Source organism: Rhinatrema bivittatum, chromosome 1 (genome assembly GCF_901001135.1).
Source record: "Rhinatrema bivittatum chromosome 1, aRhiBiv1.1, whole genome shotgun sequence".
Lineage (NCBI taxonomy): Eukaryota > Metazoa > Chordata > Amphibia > Gymnophiona > Rhinatrematidae > Rhinatrema > Rhinatrema bivittatum.
This window is the reverse complement of record NC_042615.1, coordinates 531,111,684-531,134,901: the sequence shown is the minus strand read 5'-3', so window position 1 is coordinate 531,134,901 and position 23,218 is coordinate 531,111,684. Positions and strand designations below refer to the sequence as shown.

Here is a 23,218-nt window from a genome sequence, read left to right as displayed (position 1 = left end):
CTCGACATATACCTCATTTAAACCTTTGTTTTATAATCCTGTCTCAGCACTACCTATTTTCAAAGCAAACAGGGCTTAAACTCAGCCAGAGTTGTTTGTAGTTCACCTCCAGTAAACAAACACTTAACTAACGCAAGTACCACAAACGAGCATTTTCAAACTCTGTAGGCCAGCTATGATGATCTTGCCGTGCATAAAATCCACCCAACTTGCTTGTAAGCTTTGCATATGGTTGCTGGTGGGGCTCACATTAAGTGAGTGGGAAGAGCTGTGCCAGGACTGTGCCAGGAATCTGAGAAGCCTGACTCTATGGGGAACCCCTCCCCTGCCAAATGCAGCAGGACTGCATGGTAGTCCATTCGCCATCTCCCTTAGAAGCAATAAGATTTGTGTAGGGAGCCTCCCCAGGGTGATAAAAAAAACCAAAAATCAAAAAATCAGCAAAATGAAATAAAGAATATGGTCCGTTCGTTTCTCCATGGAAAGCCCATAAAAATTAGGAATCATATTTGGGACAAATGAGATGAATTTGCAGTTAAGTAGTATCTTTATTATAGATAGTAAAGGGCTTGGAAGGAAATCCTAATACAAGTACTGGAAGTGCAACCAGTCCTAAAAAAGCTTTGCACTTTATAAAGCTGATACAGAATATACTTACTCGCTGCTGTGATTCCAATGTATGTGCTGAGCCCATCCAAGTGGGAAAGGTGAAATTCTGAGTAGGCATGGCTTCAAACCTTCCTGATTTAGAGTACACTCTCACTCTCGATTTGAATGCTTCTAGTTCACTTTTAAAAACCTCTAAATAACCCTCTTCTGCTTCCTGTGTACAAAAGAAATACATACGGTAAGTGCTTTCCTGATTCTGCAGGAACTGGCAGTTTCAGTAATAGCAGTACCTACGAGATTCCAACATGCACCACGCACCATCAAAACTGATCGGCTTCTTCCAAGGCACATACCCCTGTAAGTTCCTTCTACGGTCTATATTCACAGGCTTTTAAGCCAGATACCTCATAAGTTATCTAGCTAAATATTGACTTTTCAACACTGGGGTCACATAGCCAACTAAATTTTAGCCAGATATTGTAGGGCATTCCAGGATGGGGCAAAGTTATCTGGATACTTAGATACTATTGCTATGTATCTGGCTAAATTAGCTGGTTAACTTTAGGACTTCAGAGCAATAGTAAAGTTATCCAGCCTCTTGTGGCCATATAATTTCAGTCTTAACTGACTATATGCCAAACAATATAATTGGTTATGTGGGGAAGCAGAATTTTAAAAGAGTGCAGCATGGGTCCAAGCTGCCTGAAGCACTCCCCAACCAATCATTCAATAATAGAGATGTGTATTCATTTTAAACGAATTAGGTAATTTCAGCAAAATTGTCTAATTCATCATGGTTTGGAAGCACCCAAAAACGAAAGAAATTTTTCCGAAATTTCGGAAAAATTCGTATTTCATATTATTGTGCTCTAATGGGAATTAGCGCGCACCAACTTTGAAATGTTAGTGCGCATTAACACAAAATTCGAGAGCCACAAAAAAAAACAAAACACCCCCAAACTGCAGAATAAACAAAAATTATCCGCGAGGGACCCGAACTGAACCACAAGCCAAACCCCCCCCCCCCCCAAACATCTCTAAATAACTCATGGACTTCACCAGGATGAACCTACCCACTCTCCCAAAGCCCTCTGATCAATTATAAAAAGAGAAACATCTAGAGGTCCTGGGCCAGCCTCTCCCCCGGTACGTCATAATTTTCAAAGAATCAGTCCTCCAGTGCCTCCTCCCCTCCATCCATCCCCTACCTTCCCAAAAGTCTATCTTCCGCCATGTTTGTGGTAGGCTGCTACTGCAATCCCTGGCGAGCGTGTTCTGATTGCTATGTCACAACACTAAAAGTGCAGGCTACCAACATTGCTGAGAACATTAATTAGAAGCTGACAACTGGGGATTGAAGTAGAAGCCTTCTGCAGTCCCAGAAGACAGACTTTTGAGAAGATGCCAGGAGGGTGGGTGAAGGGGAGGCACAGGAAGGCTGATTCTTTGAAAATGATACACCAGAGGGAGGCTGGCTCAGGACCGCAAACTTTTTCTTTGTTATAATGCAGTCAGAGGGGTTTGGCAGGGAAAAAGAGGTGCGCAGACTCAGCACCAGCAAGGCCCATGTGTTACTGAATGGGTGGGTGGGGGTGCGAGTGCTTCAGGCCATAAGGCCCATGCTGGAATGATTTTTTTTTTTTTTTTTAATTATTTTGCCTCCCCTCTTAATCAGCTATATTCTTTTGAAAATAGCCAGTTAAGGCTGAAGTTATTTGGCCACATGAGGCCATAACTTTAAACCTAAATGGCCAAGTTCAAAAGATGACCGGTTAGGATTTAAAGTTACCCAACTAAAGGCAACCGGATAACTTTATTCTGGGATATTCAATGGAACATTTACCCCACTGAATATTCAGCATAACTTATCCGAGTAACATTAGTTGGCTAAGTTAGCTTTTTCATGGCTTTTTGAATATTAGTCCTTTTATGTTCACATGTTGGCAGGGAAGAGGTCAAAAACCCAGCTTTCATCACAAAGAGGTTCTTTTTTCATCAAAGTGAGAGTCTTGACCTTTACTGGGGGCACCTTTTTCACTAAAAAAATAACCCTCTCATCTGCACATGTTCAAATTCTGCCAGCAGATGCAAGACATCAGGATCAGAGTAGGTCCTGTGGGATTAAAGGACAATTTTCATCCTGTCTGCAGTTCAAGAGATCATATTCTGATCCTGAATATTAGCAGCTGCTCCACTGGGAAGGCTGTAGAAGGGAAGAGTAAGCACATAGTTTGCTGATAGCAACTTAAGTAACAGTACTCCCTTATCCCCACTATTACCCACTACAAAGAACCTTTCTAGAGTATGAGAACCAAAATTTCTCCATCCTACCCTATGCAAAACTAGTTGGATGGTCTTAAAGCCTCCATCCTAGTCAGATGTGTACACGTAAGGGTTTGTTCTTTGGCTCAAGTTGTCACCCACTAGCCCATCTCCTCACTGCTAATCTCCCTAAAATTCTCCCTCTTCTCATCTCTGCTCCTGTCCCTTCAGTTCTAGCCTATTGAAATTCCCCCTGTAGAAACTAGTAATTCGGCACCAAAATATTATCTGTCCCTTGTTTAATTCAACCATCCCAATGGTCAAGACGACTATAGAGCAGTTTGAAGAAAAGCACTGTACATACAAATGCATCAAGAATTCCAGCCTTCACAAAACCACCAGAGCAAGAAAGGTGCGCTTACAGTACGTACTTTTGCTTTCTGAAAAAACAAACGGAAACATCCTCTTGGGTCTACATTACAGCTCTTGGCCATTTCAATAATGAACTGCATTACAACTGCTTGATGCGCCACTTGTTCCATCAATGCTCCTTTCTGTAAAGGAAACAGAATTTGAAATGGAGATTTATACCAGAAAAGTCCATGAACATAAAAAGGACCTGTATTAATTAAAAACAAAAACATTGTGTGTCAATTTCAAATCTCAATTCTGTATTCTAACCAAAGTGCCCTCTAAGCCAGAAGTACTCTGGTCTTCAAGGGCCCCTTAACCAGTTTGGTTTTCAGAATATCTCTAATGAATATGCATGAAAGATTTCCATGCAAACTGCCTCAATTGTATGCAAATCTCTCTCATGCATATTTATATGGGATATCCTGAAAATCAATTGGATGGGGGCTCCTTGAAGACTGGCATGCCCAGCTCCGCCCTAAACTAAGAAGCCACAGTGGTGCAAATACCAGTACTGCAAATTACCAACTCATGCCGCTCACAAACTACAGTGCCAGGGGGATGCACTGAGATGGCATTTTGTGGCATTGATCCTAGATGCAGCATCCTCCACACACTTAACTCTCATACAAGGAAACACCAAGGTTAGAACCAATTACACATCTTGCCTCATGAGAAAATAATCCTACATCTTTTAAAGCTTGGAAACAAAGAAAAAGTAGGATGTGTGTTCACTAAAATAAACTATGAAGGCGAGGGTTTTGGTCAATGGTCTGCTGTCGCCGGAGTTCGGTTTGGGAAGGGGTACAAGGCAGGGGTGTCCCCTCTCTCCCCTGCTATTTATTTTAACGGTGGAACCCCTGGTCTGTGCCTTGCAATACTCTACGGCGGTGGAGGGGATTCCGGTAGGGGATCAGATTTACAAAACTCTGCTTTTTGCAGATGACATTCTCCTCCTCCTTACGCGGGCACGTACTGCCCTTCCTGCAGCTTTACAGATATTCTCTCAGTATCAAGTCCTTTCTGGCTTTAAACTAAATTTAGACAAGACTGAGGCCCTCGAGATGTCTGGGAAGCTGGCTGTGGAGTGGCCGGATTTTCCCGTGAAATGGGCAGGGCCCACCATAAAATATCTGGGGATACAGATCCATCCTGACCCTGCCACTTGGTATGCTTTAAATATCCCTCCAGCCATTGGCAAACTTATCTCTACCCTTAAGAGCTGGCATAACTTACCACTATCGCTACAAGGCAGAATAGCTTTGGTCAAGATGGTCCTCGCTCCCCGTATATTATACTTACTTTCCATGATTCCCTGCATGCTAAGTGCAAGAGACAACGGTAAACTGCAGGCTGCTATCAGAGTTTTTGTGTGGCGGGGAAAAAGGGCTCGCTTGGCATACAGTACCTTGACTGCTCCCAGAATACAGGGTGGCTTAGGGCTCCCGGATTTTCTGTGTTATTCTCAGGCGTCCAATCTTCGGTTTTTGGGAGATTGGCTTTTTGGCTCTTCTCATTATACCGATACGCCTTTAATAAGGGCCATGTGTGCCCCGTTGGACCCTCGCTTTGTTTTACATGCCCAGCCAGTGGGGCGTCTTGAGCGTCAGCTTTGCTTTGGGCTGGTCAGAACGATGCGGAAGGTGTGGTCTTCTGTTCGCTCTAAGCTAGGTCTCCCTGTCAGAGTGTCCACATTTTTCCCTCTCGCTAGCCTCATTGATATCTCCCCTCTCCCGTCTAAGGTTTTTACTCTCCCCATCTCTGAAGGTTGGCCCTTGGGGGAATTTTGCCTCCCTCTTACGGGTCGCATACGTTCCTTTCACCAATGTCAGGAAACACTGGGTATGCGGCCCAGTCATTTTCTTTTGTATGGCAGTATTAGGGCAGCTTACTATACTGCGCTGAAGGGGATCTCTGGGGATATTGACTCTCCACAATTTTCCAAGCTGATAAGTAGTTTTCGCGCCAATACTGCCTCTTTATCCTGCTTATATTCTTATTTATGTGCAAATAATGATTATACCATTTACTCGTCTCTGCTGCCAAAGTGGTCGTCAGACTGTGGAGAGGCTCTGACGGTATCGATGCTTAAGGATGCCTATGCTTCTATCTCTAAGTTGGTAACTAATATTACTCTTCGAGAACTACAGCAACGGGTCTTCCACAGGACAATTATCTCACCAGCAAGAGCAAAGACCATGGGTCTTGTCCCTTCAGACGCGTGCCTTAAATGTCAGCAACCAAAAGCGACCCTGATACATTGTCTGTGGTCATGCAGTTTTATTCAGGCATTCTGGGAGGATATCCGGAACGCGCTATCTAACATGTTGGGGTCTGATCTCGCTTGGTCTTGTTCTTTTTGTATTTTAAATAATGAAGTGGGGGAATCTAGTGTTTCTGTTGATAATGTTCTTTTGGTGTCCAAGGCCTGTCTCATTGCTAAGAAATGTATATTACTGAAATGGATTGAACCGACTGTGCCTACACACCGTCAGTGGTCCAGTCTTATGAAGGAACTTTACCAATTGGAATATGGCTCCCTGTACAGGAAATACCCGCCAAGTAAAAAGAGGCGTTTCTGTGACATTGGGCGAGCTTATTATGCTGTTCTTCCCGCGACTGTTCAACAACTTTCACCTCTCCAGATTGACGTCTTCAGTCGTACGTAAGGCAGTGCCTGTTGTGTTTCCTCCTGTACTTTAAAACCTAAGGGGCGGCTAGGCTCCAGTTGGGCTCTCCAGGTCTACTGAGGATTGATGATGAGCCAGCTACCGAACTCTGCACAAGCTTATTCTCATTCCCATCTGTCCGCCCAGAGTTTATATATTTTTTGTCTTTGTTTTTTGTTACTTCTTGATCTTTGTACCGGGGGGGGAGGGAAGGAAGGGGGGGGGAGAACATATTGGGGGGGTTTGATGCTGGGGGGGATGCAAGGTAATGAAACTTGAAAAATCATATTGTTGAGGGTATCCTGTTTCATGTGTTACTGCCTGTTATGTTGGATGTTCTCTCAATAAAATTACTATATAAAAACTTAAAAAAAAAAAAAAAAACTATGAAATTCTGACACATTTGGGGTCAATTTTCAAAAGGGCTTAGGTGCCTAACATTGGGAGTTAGGTGCCCAATACTGGCTCCTTTAAAAACTAGAGTCTCTAAATTTAGGAGCCTAAAAAGTGAACAAGGCCAGGTCAGGCTGGGAAGGAATTCAGCACTGATTTTCAATATTAGGTTCCTAACATAAGGCTTTAATTGTTAAAGCTTTTCTCCCATTTTGTGTCTATGGGGGAAAAATGCCTAGCAAATAGTAATAGGCAGTTTATCACAATTTGCACTAATACCTATGCGAAGTGCTAAGGTACCGCAAATTGTGATAACGTTTTCGCACTTTGAGATAAGTGCCAGACTTGTGGTATTTCCTACATACAACCACTGGGGGGGGGGGGACCATGTTTACTACCAGGGAGAGAGAGCGAGAGAGAGAGCGAGCGAGCGAGCGAGAGAGAGAGAGAGAGACTAGCCATAATGCCCTAACATAAGATAGGTATTTATATCTCTATGGGAGGCCCACCTAGTAACTCGAGGTGAGGTTTAGGTATTAGTGTAGGGGTTAGGGGCCACTTTGACATTCAAAGTGAGACGTATGAACAGAGCAGTGCTCTCTTGTAAAGATTTGAGGACCCTTGGAGTGAGGAAACTCACTCAAAGATGAGATTTGTGCAATGTTCTCTCAACCTAGCTTGATGTTACCCAGGTAGAGAGTCCATCAATCTAAGCTGAGAGAACATTGCACAAATCTCATCTATGAGTGAGTTTCCTCACTCCGAAGGTCATCAAATCTTCACAAGAGAGCAGTGTTCTGTTCGTACGTCTCACTTTGAATGTCAAAGTGGCCCCTAACCCCTACACTAATACCTAAACCTCACCTCGAGTTACTAGGTGGGCCTCCCATAGAGATATAAATATCTACCTAGTGTTAAGGCATTATGGCTAGGCTCTCTCTCTCGGACGACCTGGATAGCTACTAAAACCGGCATTTGAGAACACATCGCAAAATGCGATAAAGCCTTAATGCAAGCTATCTCACGGCTTAACACTACTGAAAAAGGTGTACTTAAAAATCGGCGTTAAAGCCGTGCGAAAGGGCTTTGCAAAATGGTAAACCCAGCCTACTCCCACCCCTAACTCCTCCTCTTTTTCGGATTTGCATCGCACCATACGTTATGGTGCTATCGCATGTGTTAACGGCGCTTTTCGCATGCGATAAGTCCTTAATGCATGCGAAAAAGCCTTATAGCATTTTGATAAATGACCCTATTAGATTGCTAAATATAGGTGAATAAATAGAAAGACTAAAGTTAGGGAATTTTCAGTCCAAAATGAGGAGTCTACACCAGAGATGCCTGGGTCAGGCATTCCGCTTTTTTTGAATATTGGCTTCCCTGTTTAGTTCTTTAGCAGCAGACTGTCAGTCCTTACTTTACTGAGTCTAATTGCAGCTGAAACATTCTACTTCACATGGTATGTTTGCCCTTGTGTTGGAGCTTGTTAATTGTTTTTCTACAATTTGGCCTCTTGTTGGTGTTAAAGAATCAGTTCTTTCTATCAGTTATCTTGTTTACATAGAAATCTACTAGGTTGAATCCTTGTAAGAAAAAGTTTTCAGTTTGAAATATAAGTAGTGCTCACTTTTTATTTGTAAATTATTTGTGCTTAAAAGAAAAATAGACCTGCTGAAATTCTTAACAAGAATGTGCATATAGAAATGACAATTTCACACCCCTTTCTTTTCTGAATGCTGGTAAAATGCCCACGAGTGCTGATCGACAGAGAGGCTTGTGTATCTTTGGAAAGGGCTCTCAGTGAACGCAAGGATACCGAAACTGAACAACATGACAGCAGGCACAGAGATAGCACCTTTCTGCTCAGCATCAACTAGTCCCCCGACACTGGCATGATACGGGAAGCCCTGGATACAGGATCACACCTTTTGCATCATTTGCATTTTCTGCATTGCAGGGGTGTTTGGGGGGCAGGGCATAAACTTTGCCAGGTAGTATCAATATTCAGTGCTACCTGGCTAAATTTAGCTGAGTTAATCTGGTTGTGATGGCAGAGCAAGTATAATGTTACTTAGATATATTCAGTGGGAAACACGTCCCATTGACTCTCATCTAAAGTTAACCCAGTAAGCTGACCTGGGTAACTTGCTGCTCCCCGCTCCTCTCAATATTGACCTCACTCTTGCCATATTAATCTGGAGACTGATATCTTTTGAAACATCTTAAAGACAGGGGACCTGTGAGGCCCTAAAAGCTCATGCACAACATCTCTGTAGAAAAATGTTCTTGTTTGTCCAGCAAGAGCATTATAGCCTCCTGTATTTCAAGGAGGAAGACAGAGGACACTAATGCACTTAAATGCAAAATTCTAGTAGATATGCTGGTACTGAAGGAAAGTGGATTCTCTGCAGGTTATATGTTATGTTTTATTAGATCAATATATTATTAAGAGTTGATCAGGGACCAACTTACAGGAAAAAGAAAGACAAAAGTGCAGGCTCTTCCCACCAAAAGGTGAAACATAAATCAGCTTCTACATCAAGAAGTATGGCTCTTCCCAGATGTTTCTTAATATCAATCAATCTGGTAGGAAAACATTTCTGGTACCACGTCAGAAGTCCTTGAATCTGGGTACTGCATTTGCAATTTGGTTCCCCTGTAAATTTATGCCATATTTAAATAATGTGAAATATATGGTTTTTTGAGCTTGCACAACTTCAGGCATTTTTGGATGATAGGAAACCACAGGGATATTGATGTGTGATATCATAGGTAATGCCACAGATTAGGTATACCATGGTCTTCTCTATTTTTCTTCAGTATATTTCTTGCTTGGTTTATACTTTGGAACCTGTTTGGCTCTCTACTAGTCTGTGGTAGAGAACTATGATACATTTTCTATTTATGTACTTTATTTCTTATTAATATTTATGTTCAGATTTGTAATCAAGCTTGCTCTTGTGCTATAAATTAATAAATTCATTAAATAAATAAATATATATATATATATTTATATTTAATCTGCTTCTACAACCCATTAAACCCCAGCCAGCAGCTCCAACTCCTACAGCTGTCCTGGTAGCTGTCGCTGCTGAGCAGGTGAACAGGGAGGAAGTCTGAACTGAGGACTCACTGGCACTCCTCCAGGTGCCTGCAACCTATTTCTGCTATCCCCATCCTCCAAACAATTGCCAGAACTGCTTCCCACACCCCCGCTGGCTGGGGAGAACTGGGAAGGTCCATTGATGGACTGGGTCATCATGATAAGGGGAGTAGGAGGAGAGGCTGTTTTTTGGAATGAGGAGCATTCAACAAAAGAATACAAAGAAACCCTCCCTCCCCTAGTGAAAATCGCTAACAGGGGGTCTGCAATAAAATCAGTTCCCTGATGATCGACATGTACTTTCAACAACACATAGGCCCCCTCTTCTGATATGATCTATACGGTTGCGATAACTCATGTACATCCTCATCTTTGGATCATGCTTATGCATTGTCCTATAAAAAGTATCACAAGCTGCAAAGAATCAAAACATTCTGAACCAATGGCAGGCAAGAGATATAAAGGACACAAACAATGACATTTCCTCTAACATTCCTCTGCAGGCCTCTAACGTCTTGTCATTTATTTGTACAATTTCAGTTTACTTTCAATAAACTTCTAAAGACAAAATTTCAACATAATTCAATCACAAGTCGGCTACACTGAAATTTACTGAAGTACATCTAGAGTTTCAGTAAAATCAGGCAAATTATTGTGCGCAATTGGGATGTGACAGATGCTGCTGTAAGCCTGAAGATCCTAAAAGTTCTAAAGCAGAGAACCAGAAAACTGCAGGCATGAAAAAGCTCCACTCCAGAAAGACACCGCTGAAATTTCTTGTGCTTTCTTGTGTCTCAGAAGATGAGGCAGGAATTTATAACAGGGTGTGCAAGACTAGAAAATGTCACAGTAAATAGCCAAGTCACGCCAAAAAAAATAAATGAAAAAGCCTGAAATTAAGGAAAATCTCTCAGTGTGCCTGCCTACCTATCATGAACCTCACTGCCTTTTTAATGAGCTTTTCACTCATTGGCCAAATGTAAAACACTGACTGGATAAAGCTGAGACAGCACAGGAGAGCAAAACTACTTAAAAATGTTCCCCTTTGTTTTTTCTTCCCAGGTCAGAGGACATACTTAGGAAAAGAGACCTTCTAAAGCAGTTTTCAGCGCTTTTCATTTTGGGCACCACTTACCAACAGTTTCCAAGACAGAAGACCCACTCACTTTTTTTTTTTTTTTTTTTTAAATCACAGTTTTGTGTTGTCACTTTTGGAAAAGCAAAAATGCCCCAGATTTTCAGATAGCTCCAGAACCACAAACTGCTATAAAGTTAAAAAAAAAAAAAAAGTGCCATCAGAATTCTTGTTTTCTTTCTGCCTGTTCTAGAAGACACATTTTTTGGGTTCCAAGTTAGGAGGCTGAGAATCTCAGCTATAAAGACTCTACAGCGTGATATAAACCATTAGCTGCTAAGTGAATTGGTTTCCCTGCATCAAGCCAAACCTTGTCACATACATGATAAAGAATAATCTTCCAGTGCACAAAAGCTAAAACACAACAGAAAGTTAATCCGTTACAGGACACCTGTTAATTGTCTATGTATTAATCATAACCTATTTCCTATAGGGATTCTTTACAGGTTATGATGCCTTTTATTGGACTGATATAGGAATTTATAAAAGATATTGCTGTGCAGGAGCTTTTGGGTCTACAGATCTGACCAGACTGCCATTTCCTATAGGAGTGAAACAATCAAATAACTTAAAATGGGCTTTTTAGTGCTTCAAGTTTTCAAATTTAGTTTTCATGATCTCACTGTAAAGCTTATCTCACTGTAAAGATTATTATACTAATGCAACATAAATAAACCACCGAGTTGATCTGTATACCAGTCATGCTTCTTGAAGACTACCAAGACGCAAAGCCATCATGCGACTGCATAACACAAGATGAATCAGCCCTTGATAGTGTCATACCTGTTCTGCCTCCAGATGGAAACACCACAAGATGAGATATTTTGCAGTTTCTTCACACACAAGGTCTGGGCAGTCAGATAAATATCTCTGGCTGTCATTCCATCGACTAAGCATGCCTAATAAAGATGAGAAAGATCAAGGAAACAGTGACTGAGACAGGAAAATGGCAAGAAGCAACTAAAGAATACTTAGATAGGATGGATGGCCAAGGACACTGAATCCCACTTCAAATCTGTACACAGATTTCTGTGGACACATTTAGTAAATCTCAAGGTGTGGTTATGATAGAGTGAACCTGTACAACAGAACCAGAAGGAAATTAAAAAGGTTCCAGGATCCTTGCCTTCTACGGTTACCAAGGAAATAACTTTGTATATCGCTACTATAATACAAAATAAAAGCACTTTACACCCACAGAAGTAGTTGACTTAAAATGTAAGGTTTTTTTTGAAAAGTATATTAATAGCTCCATAAATAAAACATTTATATAAAAACAAGAGGCATAAAAAAAAAAAACTCCAAATCAATTTAAAGGAATGAAAACCTCCTGGTCAAGTATTTCCCTTTATTTAACAGAGGGGCACATTAATCTGAGCCTCATGCATCCCAAGATTCACCACTCCTTTTAAAGGACAAAGGTCATAAAACAAAGCTTACCATTCACCAAGCAATTGAAGAAATTACAAGATGGAGATCTTTAAGAAACGAAACAATTTCATTTGTCTCTCAATCTTCTGTCACTTTAACATACTACAGCATTAAGATGCAATAGGGACCGATCTGTCTGGTCATGGCAGCCTTCCTATGTCCCCTTAATTAATAGCACAAGGATGCAATGCCACGTCACACAGAATACAGGATTGCCACTTACTACTTCATCTACGCATGAAATCTGCTCCAGTTTTTGCTCCTGAATTTTTACAAAGTGTGTACTTCCTGAGTAGCTGAGTCAGCCTTGTTTGAACCCAGGACCTTTTCTCATCTCCATTTCCACGTGCAATGTCATCTAAAGCGCTTAACTCTTTGTGGTTCCACCACCAGCAATCCATGCACCACAATGTACTATTTTTAAAATCGGGCTCAATGGTTACTATTAAGAAATTCCAGTCTGATTTTGTGAGGATATCAGTTTCACAAACTTATCACCCTTTTTCATTTGTACAATATCTGGGTGTGTGTGCAATGGACTGTAATTAATAAACTGGCAGACATGAGCTGCAAGAAACTGGAATTCCTCAATTTTGTTTGTGTTTTATATCATTAGAATGATATTGTGCTAAAACTGTAGCATACGAGTCTGGCAAGGAAAAAAATCTATGCAGATTTAATGTCTTCCAAAAGTTCTTCTGGCACTAGGTAAAATGCAAATGCTTTTTAAAGGCAAAAATGAACTGTCACAGGGCACATCTGAAACATGTAAATGGAGCAAAGGTTGTTAATGCTGCAAGGTAAATGTTCTAACTGCTCCTGTTTGATATGCGAAATGGTATTTTGCACTGAGAGCATAGAAACATGCTCTTTCTAGTTCAATAAGTTACAGAAGACAGGACGGAGGGCTATAGTTTTACTGGATCAGCAGTACTGCCGAAGATTAAAAGTACTAAGTTCAACCACATTCACAAACTTGACCTGTTTCCTAACTAATGCCTTCTTCTGATTCTCATGTCATGCTTTTTAAATTAATGCCAGCAAAATGTGGGCAAAGAAAAAAAAAATTTACAGGTCCCCCCACCCCCTTCCCTTTGATTACTTGGAAAACATGCATGGAATCTTGAGGCACTCCACTGATAACCCCGCTTTTCTTGGTGAGAATTCCATTTACCACCATTGTCTATCAGTCTCTAACAGTCAGCCCCTGGGGGGCCCATCCCTTGAATGCTTATTTTATTTATGAGCTTCCCTATGTCGAATCAATATCAAAATCTTTACAGAAATTGAAGTGTAACATAACCAATGCCCAAACTAATGTAATTATTTGGTTACCCAAGCAAAGACAATGATTAGGTCTGTGACAATCTCCTCCTAAACCATGCTGCCTTGACTCCTGCAAAATACTGCTCAGTAGAATCTATATGGGAATGTCTGTTGGGTAAGAATATAGTGATAGGAGTATACTACCGTCCACCTGGACAAAATGGTCAGACAGATTACAAAATGCTAAGAGAAATCAGGGAAGCTAACCAATTTGGCAGTGCAATAATAATGGGATATTTCAATTACCCCAATATTGACTGGGTAAATGTAACATCAGGACATGCTGGAATGTTGGGTAATTGGGTAATCACGGGTATCTGTGCTGAACGCCGCTTTTCGCGCCAAACAGCCAGAGTGAAGGCTTATATTGAGTAAGTGTTGCAGAGTCATGGTGCTCCTGCAGACCTGTAAGATTGTAACCACCAAGGTATGTGATATTAGATTTTCGTCTGTTTTTCGGATAGCCTTCATGTTAAGAATTTGGTCTTAATGTCACTATGTTATAGATTTACTAAGAATCCCCCCGAAGCAGCCGACAGGCGAAACACAGCACCATCAGATGACGTCAACCACACATCACAACCTATTCATGCCTGCTTAATGATGAAGAAAACTTATTTACAAAAATCACATCTTTTGCATAAGAAGCTGAAGCACAGAGAAAGGAAGTTCTGCAGTTTGAATTTCATTCAGAAGTAAATAATCAAAACTGAGTATGCTGATGTAAACTCCATGGATTCTTTTACCTGCAGGCTTTGCAGCAATCAAAACAAAAGCTACTACATGCAGAAATTTGTGCTTGCTTTCTCTGTGTGCAGATTTTTTGGCACAAAATTGAGTGAGTAGCTTTGAATAACTATTCCACTCCTCCCCTCAAACGTCTCCACAGAATGCAGGTAAAATCATGTGCATTGCTGAATTATGCACATACCTTTACCTGCGTACAGGCTGGGAAATAATCAAGAAGCCTACTTCCATGGGTAATACAGCATTTCAGCTGTGCGATGCTTTTGATTACTGCCCTCGACAGACATTTTAATCTAATGATTTCAAAATCTTCCAGCTTAAATTGTTATCTGTAATGTGTACATTTTACAGTCGATGGTTTTTAAACTCTGTAAACTAGTTTTCATCAAACATTTTTTATCTGCTCTTTAAAATGTGTGGTCAAGACAAAGTTAGTCCAAGCAAATATCAATGTCTGTATTTCAGATGGCATCATCCCCATACCACAGACACCCAGTGAATAGCTGGATTAGATTTCAATTTCTGTCTGAGGGTCATTTCCAAACCTGGTTTGTTTGGTGCATTACACAGCACACTCCCTGCCCCTCAGATCGCCTGGCTGGTTTATAAATGTCATCGCGCATGGGCTAAGAATGTGTCTGAAAAATGTACCTTCTGTGTGAGTTAAAGCTTAATAAAAGGTGCCACACAGAATTAATAGAGCCTACTTACCGGGACATGTATGAGCATTCACAAGTATATGTAACTTTAAAAATATGTACCCCTATCAGGATCTCCTTAGACTCCCTGACATATACTGAAAACAAACTTGGTGTAGACAGGACACTAAACCCAAAAGTTATTTGGGGGAGGGGGGGTACACAGACACACAAAGAGAAGATGCTCTCTTAAGCTTTCTTCCATTTGGAAAGTAGCTTAAACTCCAAAAAGTTTATAAAATATGCTAACAGTACAATAAGTTAGGATCTGAAGCACAGTCAGCACAGCTAGTGTAAGATAACCTCTTATGATAGAAGTGTTTTCTTATGAAAACCATCAACTTACATATGGTGAAATTACTTCTTACCTGATAATTTCCTTTCCTCTAAGACAGGCAGGCCAGTCCATAAAAATGAGTTATGCATGCCAACCAGCAGATGGAGACAGATCAATAGACTCACTAATATCACCTGCTGTACTGACATCAGCCTGCCAGTACTCTTGAAAACCTTACTGTGAACAATTAAAACTTTAATCATTTCAACATCAAAAAAAATTTTGTTTTGATAGTTGCCAGTGGAATAAGAAAGCACTTAATTAAGGGAAAAGAGAAATAGCAGGAGAAGAGAGAGAAACTTATTAGGTCCATACCTGACCGGGAACATCACAGTAGGCCTCCAATTCCCAAAACCTGAAAGTTCAATGAAGTCAAGGCAGCATAGAGCAGGACCATGGACTGACCTGCCTGTCCTAGAGGAAAGAAAATAATCAGGTAAGAAGTAATTCCACTTTCCTTTTCAATCCAGGCAGGTCAGTCTATATGAATGGGATGTACTAATGCTACCAACTCCTAGGGCATAGCTACCTCAGCCCCCTGCAATACTGCCCTTGCAAAAGAGGCATCCTTCTTAACCCTTTATGTTCCACTATTCTGTTTAGAGCACAGCTTCTTAAAATATTTGGGACATAATGGATTATCTTGAACATCCAGACGATAATATCTGGAAAAAGTATGCAAGAAAAGACCAAGTCGCCATCTTCCAGAACTCCGATAGAGAAACAAACTGCAATTCTGCCCTTAGACATAACCTGTGCTCATGTAGAATGAGCCCTAATCTGCTTTGGTAATGGCATATCAGAAGCCACATAGGATGCATTTACTATCTCCTTTATCCAACGCATCACCGTGGCATGAGAGGCTGCCTTCCTCTTCTTCACAGCCCCGTGAAGGATAAAAAGATGATCCAATTTCCGATAGGCATTGGGAACCTTAAGATAACACAAAAGATGTCTCCGAACATCTAGTGGGTGCAGTTGCTCAAATTCTCACGCATCCATCTGCCTATCCAGCAAAGGCAATGAAATTGATTGATTTCAGGAATGGCCTGTAATTCTGAAATACAATGTGCCAAACAGACCGCAACCAGGAACACCATCTTTAAGGTAAGCAACTGCATGGAAATAAGTTTAAGAGGAAGGAAGGGAAGCCCTGAAAAAGATCAAGACTAGATTCAGATCCCAAAGAAGCACTGCAAGGCGCAGTAGCAGCAGAATGTATTTAACACCCCCTTAAGAATCTAGAAGTGTCAGGGTGCAAGGAGAAGGATCGATCTCAAATATGTCCTCTGTAGCAAATGAGAGCTGCCACCTGCACTTCCAGAGTATTAAGGACCAATCCCTTTATCAAACCCTCTTGCAGAAACTCCAGAATAAGAGGTATGGACACCTGATCTGGTAGGCACCTCCTTTCAGAACACCGATCCTCAAACACTCACCAGACTCTGATGTAAGCAAAGGTCATAGAAAACCTACGAGCCTTCAACATGCTCACCACAGTCAAGGAATTTTATCCAGCAAGCCCTTTCAAGGGCCAGTAAGATAAAAGTGATCCAGAGCCTCATGAAGAACTGGTCCCTGATGAAGCAAATCCTTGCATACCGGCAAGCGAAAAGAACTGTCAACAGTCCAGAGCCATTAGAAGAACCAGGCCCTGGCGTTCTATTTTTTGAAGCTCACTGCCGACCACGGGCCAAGGAGGAAAGACATACAGTATCGCTTCCTGTTGTCAACTTGCACCACAGCATCTATACCGGCTAGGTGAGAAACCGGTCTGACTTTAAAACCAGCCCACCTTCACATTTATACTGCTTGCCATTAAATCCAGACATGGCTGACCCCACTGGGAAACAATTAGCTGGAAGACTTAGTTTGACAGCTCCCATTCCCTGGATCCATAGCATGTCGACAGATAATCTGCTTGAATATTATCCATACCTGTTATATATATGCTATGCTAACAGGGCCTGAAGATGATGTTCTTCTCTCAGCAGAATATCAATTTCCAGAAAAACTTGATGACTCCGGGTTCCTCCTTGATGATTTACGTACGCTACCACCGTGGTGTTGTCAGACATCACCCTTACTGCTTGCCTGATTAGCCGGTCTGCAAACTCAAGAAGTGCCAAATTACATGAGTCTCCAGGTGACTGATGGACTACCTCGCCTCATTGACAGTCCACCACCCCGAGTTACTAGCTCCTGTCAGTGAACTCCCCAGCCCATGAGACTCGCATCACTGGTCACCACTGTCCAAACTGGGGCCATCAACTCCATCCCCTTGGCCATACTGCAACCACCAGTCCAACCTCTGGCTTACTACCCCAAGAAGAGACAACCTCACAGAGTTAATTGTGGGACTGGGGATTCCAACGAGAGAGTAAGGCCTTCTGAAAAGGGTGCGCATGTGTGCCCTGGTCCAAGGAACCATTTCCAGGGTCACCCCATGGAACCTAATGTCTGCAGGTAAGACCACATAGATGGCAAGTTCGCCACCCGCAAAACTCTTATTTAACCCCACAGCTTTTGGAGCCACTGCTCTGGCAGAAAAACTTTGCCCTGAGCTGTATCAAACCAGGCTCCTAGATGCACCAAACTGAGTACTGCAAGCTGCTTTAGGATAGGATTGACTACCCATCCAAGCTCTTGCATCATCTGAACCATTCTTCGAGATACCATGATGTTCTCCTGGCTGCTTGGATCAACCAATTGTCCAGATATGGGTGAACCAAAATGCCTTCCTTGCATAGCGCCGCCATCACAACCACTATTACTTTTGAGAAGGTCCTTGGTGCCTTGGCTAGCCTGAACGGCAATGCCTGAAACTAGTAATGGTGACTGAATACTGCAAAGCGCAAAACACACTTTATGCTCCTTCCATATTGGGATGTGAAGATATGCTTCTGTCAGGTCCAGAGAAGCAAGATGCTTTCCTTTCTGCACTGCCTTGACCACCGACCGCAAGGTCTCCACTCTGAATTGAATCATCCGCCAAAAAATCATTGACCTGCTTCAGAACCAATATTGGGCAAAAGGAACCCAAGTTCTTGGGAACCACAAAATAAACTGTATAATATCCTATTCCCTCTTGGCCCTTCAGCACCAGAAAAAAGCTCTCAATGCGATCAGCCATTGTAGTATGACTGCACGGTGGTTCTCTTCTCGGAGTGTCACAGAGAAACCATAAAAGCGCCTGAAACTGGACGCACGAATTCCAGGGCATAACTGTGCCTGATAATGTTGAGAACCCACTTATTGGAAGTAATTTGGGTTCATCTCTAACAAACAGAGAAAGAGATCCATCCATTTCCGATACCAGAGGTAAGATCCCCAGAACAACACTGTGATGATCTAGAGGCCCCGACTCCTGAGTTCCTATCCTTTCCTGGCTTCTTTGATCAAACGCTCCTTTGGTGAGAATCAATATGAGACCTCTGACTCCCAGAGGCTTTTCCTTCATGAAAATTCCTGGAATCACAAAATTGTGCTCTAGAGGAAGCAGACTGTGAAGATACTCTCCAATCTTCTGGGAGCCAAGGAATCTTCAAATCTCCCTAGGTCTTGGCCATCCTCTCCAAACTGTCACCGAATAGAAGACATCCTTTGAAAGTCAGTTTCATCAGATTAGATTTTGAAATGGCATCTACTGATGACTTATGCAAACAAAGCAGACAATGAGCCGCTACTATAGAGGCCATTTCTCGAGTCATGGAATGCACCAAATCATAACCTGTGCCTCCTGTGACAAACGCAAACCTGCGTGCATCACAATACAACAGCATGCAGAGATCTGAAGATTCAGGACCACAGCTTTAAAGGCCTGCTTCAGCATTGCTCTATTCTATCCTGAGAATCCTTGAGGGCTGCATCACCTTCCACTAGAATGGTGTTTCTTTTAGTTACTGAACACACCAGCGCATCTACTCTTAGGAAATAAAATTGCTTTGTTGCCTGCAGATTTAGGAGATACATGCCCATCAAAGATCTACCCCCTTTAAAATTAGCCTCAAGGTAACTCCACTCCAAATCAATCAACTCCTGCAGGGCAGAAAAGCAAAATGCCTTCCTCAAACTAACCATTATAGGGCCCCCTTTAGGAAGCTTAGACATGTTTGTTACCTCTTCTTCTAGCTGCAGCAAGAAATCAAGGTAGACAATTCATCCCTATGAAAGAGCCTGAGAACAGACCCGTGGGCTTCCCCTTTGGGAGGACTCTCTCCTTTAAGTTTCTCTCCTCAGAATCTGCAATAAAAGACAAACTCATCCAGAGAGTCCTCAGACTCTCCATGATCCTCCAGCTCCCAATCCTCCCTGCTCTGCTTCTTGTCATGCAAAGATGGGGAATCCAGAGGAGTTGAATGCTTCTTACTCTAGGATGAGAAGGATGCAGGAGGAGGATCAGAAACATTGCCAGAGCAAAGGGCCTCCTTCACCAAACAAAGTTTGCAGCCCTTTAAAAAAAATTCCACCCATGAAAGTGTGGATAAATCCATCCTAGGCATCAGTAGCGCTGGCAAACCCACACTAGAGTTCAATTCTATTGGATCGGGAGGGACAGGGAAAAATGGAGAAGGATCTTAGTCTCCCCTTTCTAAGGAGACCTCCAATGGTCCTCCACTCCCCTATGGGAGAGGTCTTCTCCAAAGGCCCCAATGCCTGTGTCTGAGATCCACCATTAACTGTAAATTCCCTTGTGGATACCTTTCCCCAGGCGTGGTGCAAGCATGGCATAGTTTTAGCAGATTTCCTGCCTGCATAGACCATGTTGCGGGCAGCACACAGCATGGATTATTTTCCCTTATTGCCTGGTGCCATCTTGCCTTTCTTTGGTTCCCGATCCCCACAGTCTACCAATGTGCTGAATTGTTGGGTCCTTCCCCCCTATAGTGCAGAATTCCACCCCCCCCCCCCCGAAATACAATCAGATGTGATGTACCACTTCCCTTCTCCTCTAGCTGCCATCTGCGAGCCGAGCGAGCAGTTGTGCGGTTGATGCTTTTTTTTGTTTTTTTGACAACAGTCAGCTGACAATACCCATTAAAGGGGCTAGACTACTGCACTCCCTGCAATAGAACTGTAGCTTCTGGTGGAAAGGGGGGAGGGAGGGAAGGGGGCCTCAACCAAATATGGAGAAAAATAAGTTGGGGGGAGAGAGAGTGAGAGGAAAAGGAGGCAGAAAGAATAAAGACCAATGCTGCCTTACCCTCATGGAAATGTTCTCTGCTCTTCCCAGGGGAAGGGAGCACCTGCCTTCACACTTGGGAGCCCCCTTGCACTGTAAATACAGTTGCTGAGTCTAGCTTAATTGAGGGAGGCAGTCTTAGCTGCACCTCAAGAGCATCTGGCCCACCAAACTTGACAGGCCTACTTCCACAGAACCATATGCATGTCCACTGTCTGCTGGAGACAGCGAATACTGGTAGGTTGAGGTCAGTATAATAGTATATGAAGGTGACATCAGCAAGTCTGCTGCTGGTTGACATGCATAACCCATTCGTATGGACCGGCCTGCCTGGATGAAGAGGAATGGATGGTTTCCCCATCTGCAAAAAAGAGACCCAACTTTATTAAACAAAGAATATAACATTTATTACCAAAAAATGCACAAATATATTGATCTATTATTATAAGCACAGTGTATACATAAGCTGCAGTGAATTAAAGGGAAATCATTTGCAGTGTCTGGTGACATCACAAAACATGAGAAAGCTGAACACCGTCGGCTGTGCTTGCATGCTATCAATTCTATTAAAAAAAACAAAACACACGACATTTCCTCTCTCTCTCCCTTATTGTCCATCTCCTTTGAGGGAAAGCGAGAGGCAAAGGAATACTGGGAGAGAGAGGAAAAGGTAACTTGTCCCCTCTGTTTCAGCAGATGGCAGCACTCCTGTTTCAGCTACTAAGATGCATCTGCACGGCCCTCTAGTTTCAATGCGATAAAGCGCGCGTAAAGAGTGTGCATCCAAACTGGGCGCCTGTTTTTTGGTTTTTTTGACACGTGCACATTCACCTCTCTTGGGCATCTGATACAAAAGGTAAATGATCTGCTGTGCTAAAATGAACGCACTAGGGATAAATTGTGCATCCCTAGTGTCAGGTATCCAGGAGACGTAGCAGTGTATGGGTTACCAAAACGGATGCTCAATACGAGCGTACATTTTATCTCGCTACTGGCACAATATATATGGCCGGAGCGTGTATGTGTGCCCAGAATTTTTTTTTTTTTAACCCTTTTCATTTTGTCATGATACAGCTTCGTGGTTCTTCCAACTTAGTATCGTCATGATACTTAGAAGGAGGCACCACAGAAAGCAGGAATTTTTGTTTTCTGGGCTGGCGTTAAATTTTCCGCATTAACAAGGACGCATTGGGCGAGCAGTAATCATTCCATCGCGGAGTAATAGCAAATAGACTCATCCTCATGAAATTTACACGTGATGAGGACTATTAGCTATGCACGTTTTGGACGCACTGACCCCCCTTTATGGACACGCTTCCAAAACGAGCAACCAACCTCAAGTCAAGCTGTGTGCTAGGCTAGGCACATTTTTGTTACTTCGGCCCCAATGAAGTTAGCACTAAACCTGCTTCACTGGCCAAAACGGGAGAAGAAAAAAAATAAAAGTCAAGGGATCAGGCATTTGCTGACTGACAGAGTGGTGGATGCTGAGGACACAAAAAACATAAGAACATAAGTACATGCCATACTGGGTCAGACCAAGGGTCCATCAAGCCCAGCATCCTGTTTCCAACAGTGGCCAACCCAGGCCATAAGAACCTGGCAAGTACCCAAAAAATTGCCTTTTTAGCTCCAAAATCTGTAAATGTAACCCCAATATATTTTCTCAATGGGACTCTGCTTCACTTGAAAGAAGAAGAGAACCCTATATCATCCAGTGTGTCACAAACTAATACTATTCACTCTCAGAAACTGAGTGTTTTCAAAAAAATATCAACAAGTGTTTCTTTTGACTAGTAGAGAGGCTTCACATAATGAACTAAGGAAAGAAACTGCAGCCATGAAGACACAGTGTCTGTCTTTCTGTATAGAACATAATACAGGTAACATCACGCTGACAGACTCCACAAAGAACATCGGCTTACCAAAATGTCTAACCTTCTGCTCATACTTCTGTATAAATGATTGTGCTGCATCTTCGTCATCTTCATTTTTTCTGTCTCGGTTAATAAAGCTCTGGTAAGGAAGACAGAAAACCGATGAATAGTGTGACCATCGTAATGAGACGACGACACTCTGCTTTCTAATCAGCTGTCATCTGGAGTGAATTTAACTACCAACCTCTCGCAAAGGCTGAAGCCAACCTTTCATCAACCCTCACTAAGTGCTACAGAGAAACATTAGAGCTGGGAAAAAATGTTTCCAGTGTTATCAGAATTCATTTCTAGGTGGACGGCCTTGGGGGTGGGCTTGGAAGCACTCAGGCTTTTGCTTTTATTTATTTTATTTTTTTTAGGCCTTTGTGCTGTGGTTCTTCTGGCAGTTTTATTCACAGTCCAAATACAGAAGGCTGACTTGGGTCACAATTGTAACAATCTGCCAGCATGTAGAATTTTGAAACTAAGGAAAAACAGACAGCAGGAGTCAAGGAAGTGTTGCTAAGAGGAAAGTAGGCCGGGGAGGGGGGGGGGGAGGATTTTCATTAATGGAGAGGATGAGCCACTGCTGCTTCAATGTTATTTATTTTCCACACAACCTACATGTACACTGATCTTTTAAATCATTTCATTTGTAAAATTATTTTTCTAACAAATAAAGGGCTTGCAATAGATCTTCTCTCTCACTAGAAATGAAAAACCTGGTGGTTATTTAGAAGAGCTATAGCACAGGCAGCTGCAGGTCAAGCTCTCCCATCAACATGCCTCAAGTTTGAGCAGGGGTTCCCAACCTGGTCCTCAATGTCCACCTGACAGGATTAACACAATGAAAGTGCAGAAGATATTGGTATAAAAATCAGGTCTCTGATGTAGGTATTCTCACATGGTGGAAATTCTAAATACGAGACTCATAGGGTTGGGCCTGGAGGATCAGGTTAGAACCCACGCCTCTAGAAATGAGGGAGGCTCTTTCATTGG

At 42.3% G+C, this 23,218-nt stretch overlaps 1 protein-coding gene across 5 annotated transcripts in view; it reads right to left on the bottom strand.

Annotated features, from left to right (window-relative positions):
* CDC37L1 (cell division cycle 37 like 1) overlaps positions 1–23,218 on the bottom strand; it is a 102,791-nt gene that overhangs the window by 23,643 nt on the left and 55,930 nt on the right. For all 5 annotated transcript variants that reach the window (XM_029613540.1, XM_029613512.1, XM_029613519.1 and 2 more), the window contains 4 exons: positions 22,229–22,319; positions 11,366–11,481; positions 3,303–3,425; positions 659–823 (listed from right to left, as the gene is read on the bottom strand). In XM_029613540.1, coding sequence (XP_029469400.1) covers positions 659–823; positions 3,303–3,425; positions 11,366–11,481; positions 22,229–22,319 — 495 coding nt within the window. The remainder of the gene's footprint in view (positions 1–658; positions 824–3,302; positions 3,426–11,365; positions 11,482–22,228; positions 22,320–23,218) is intronic.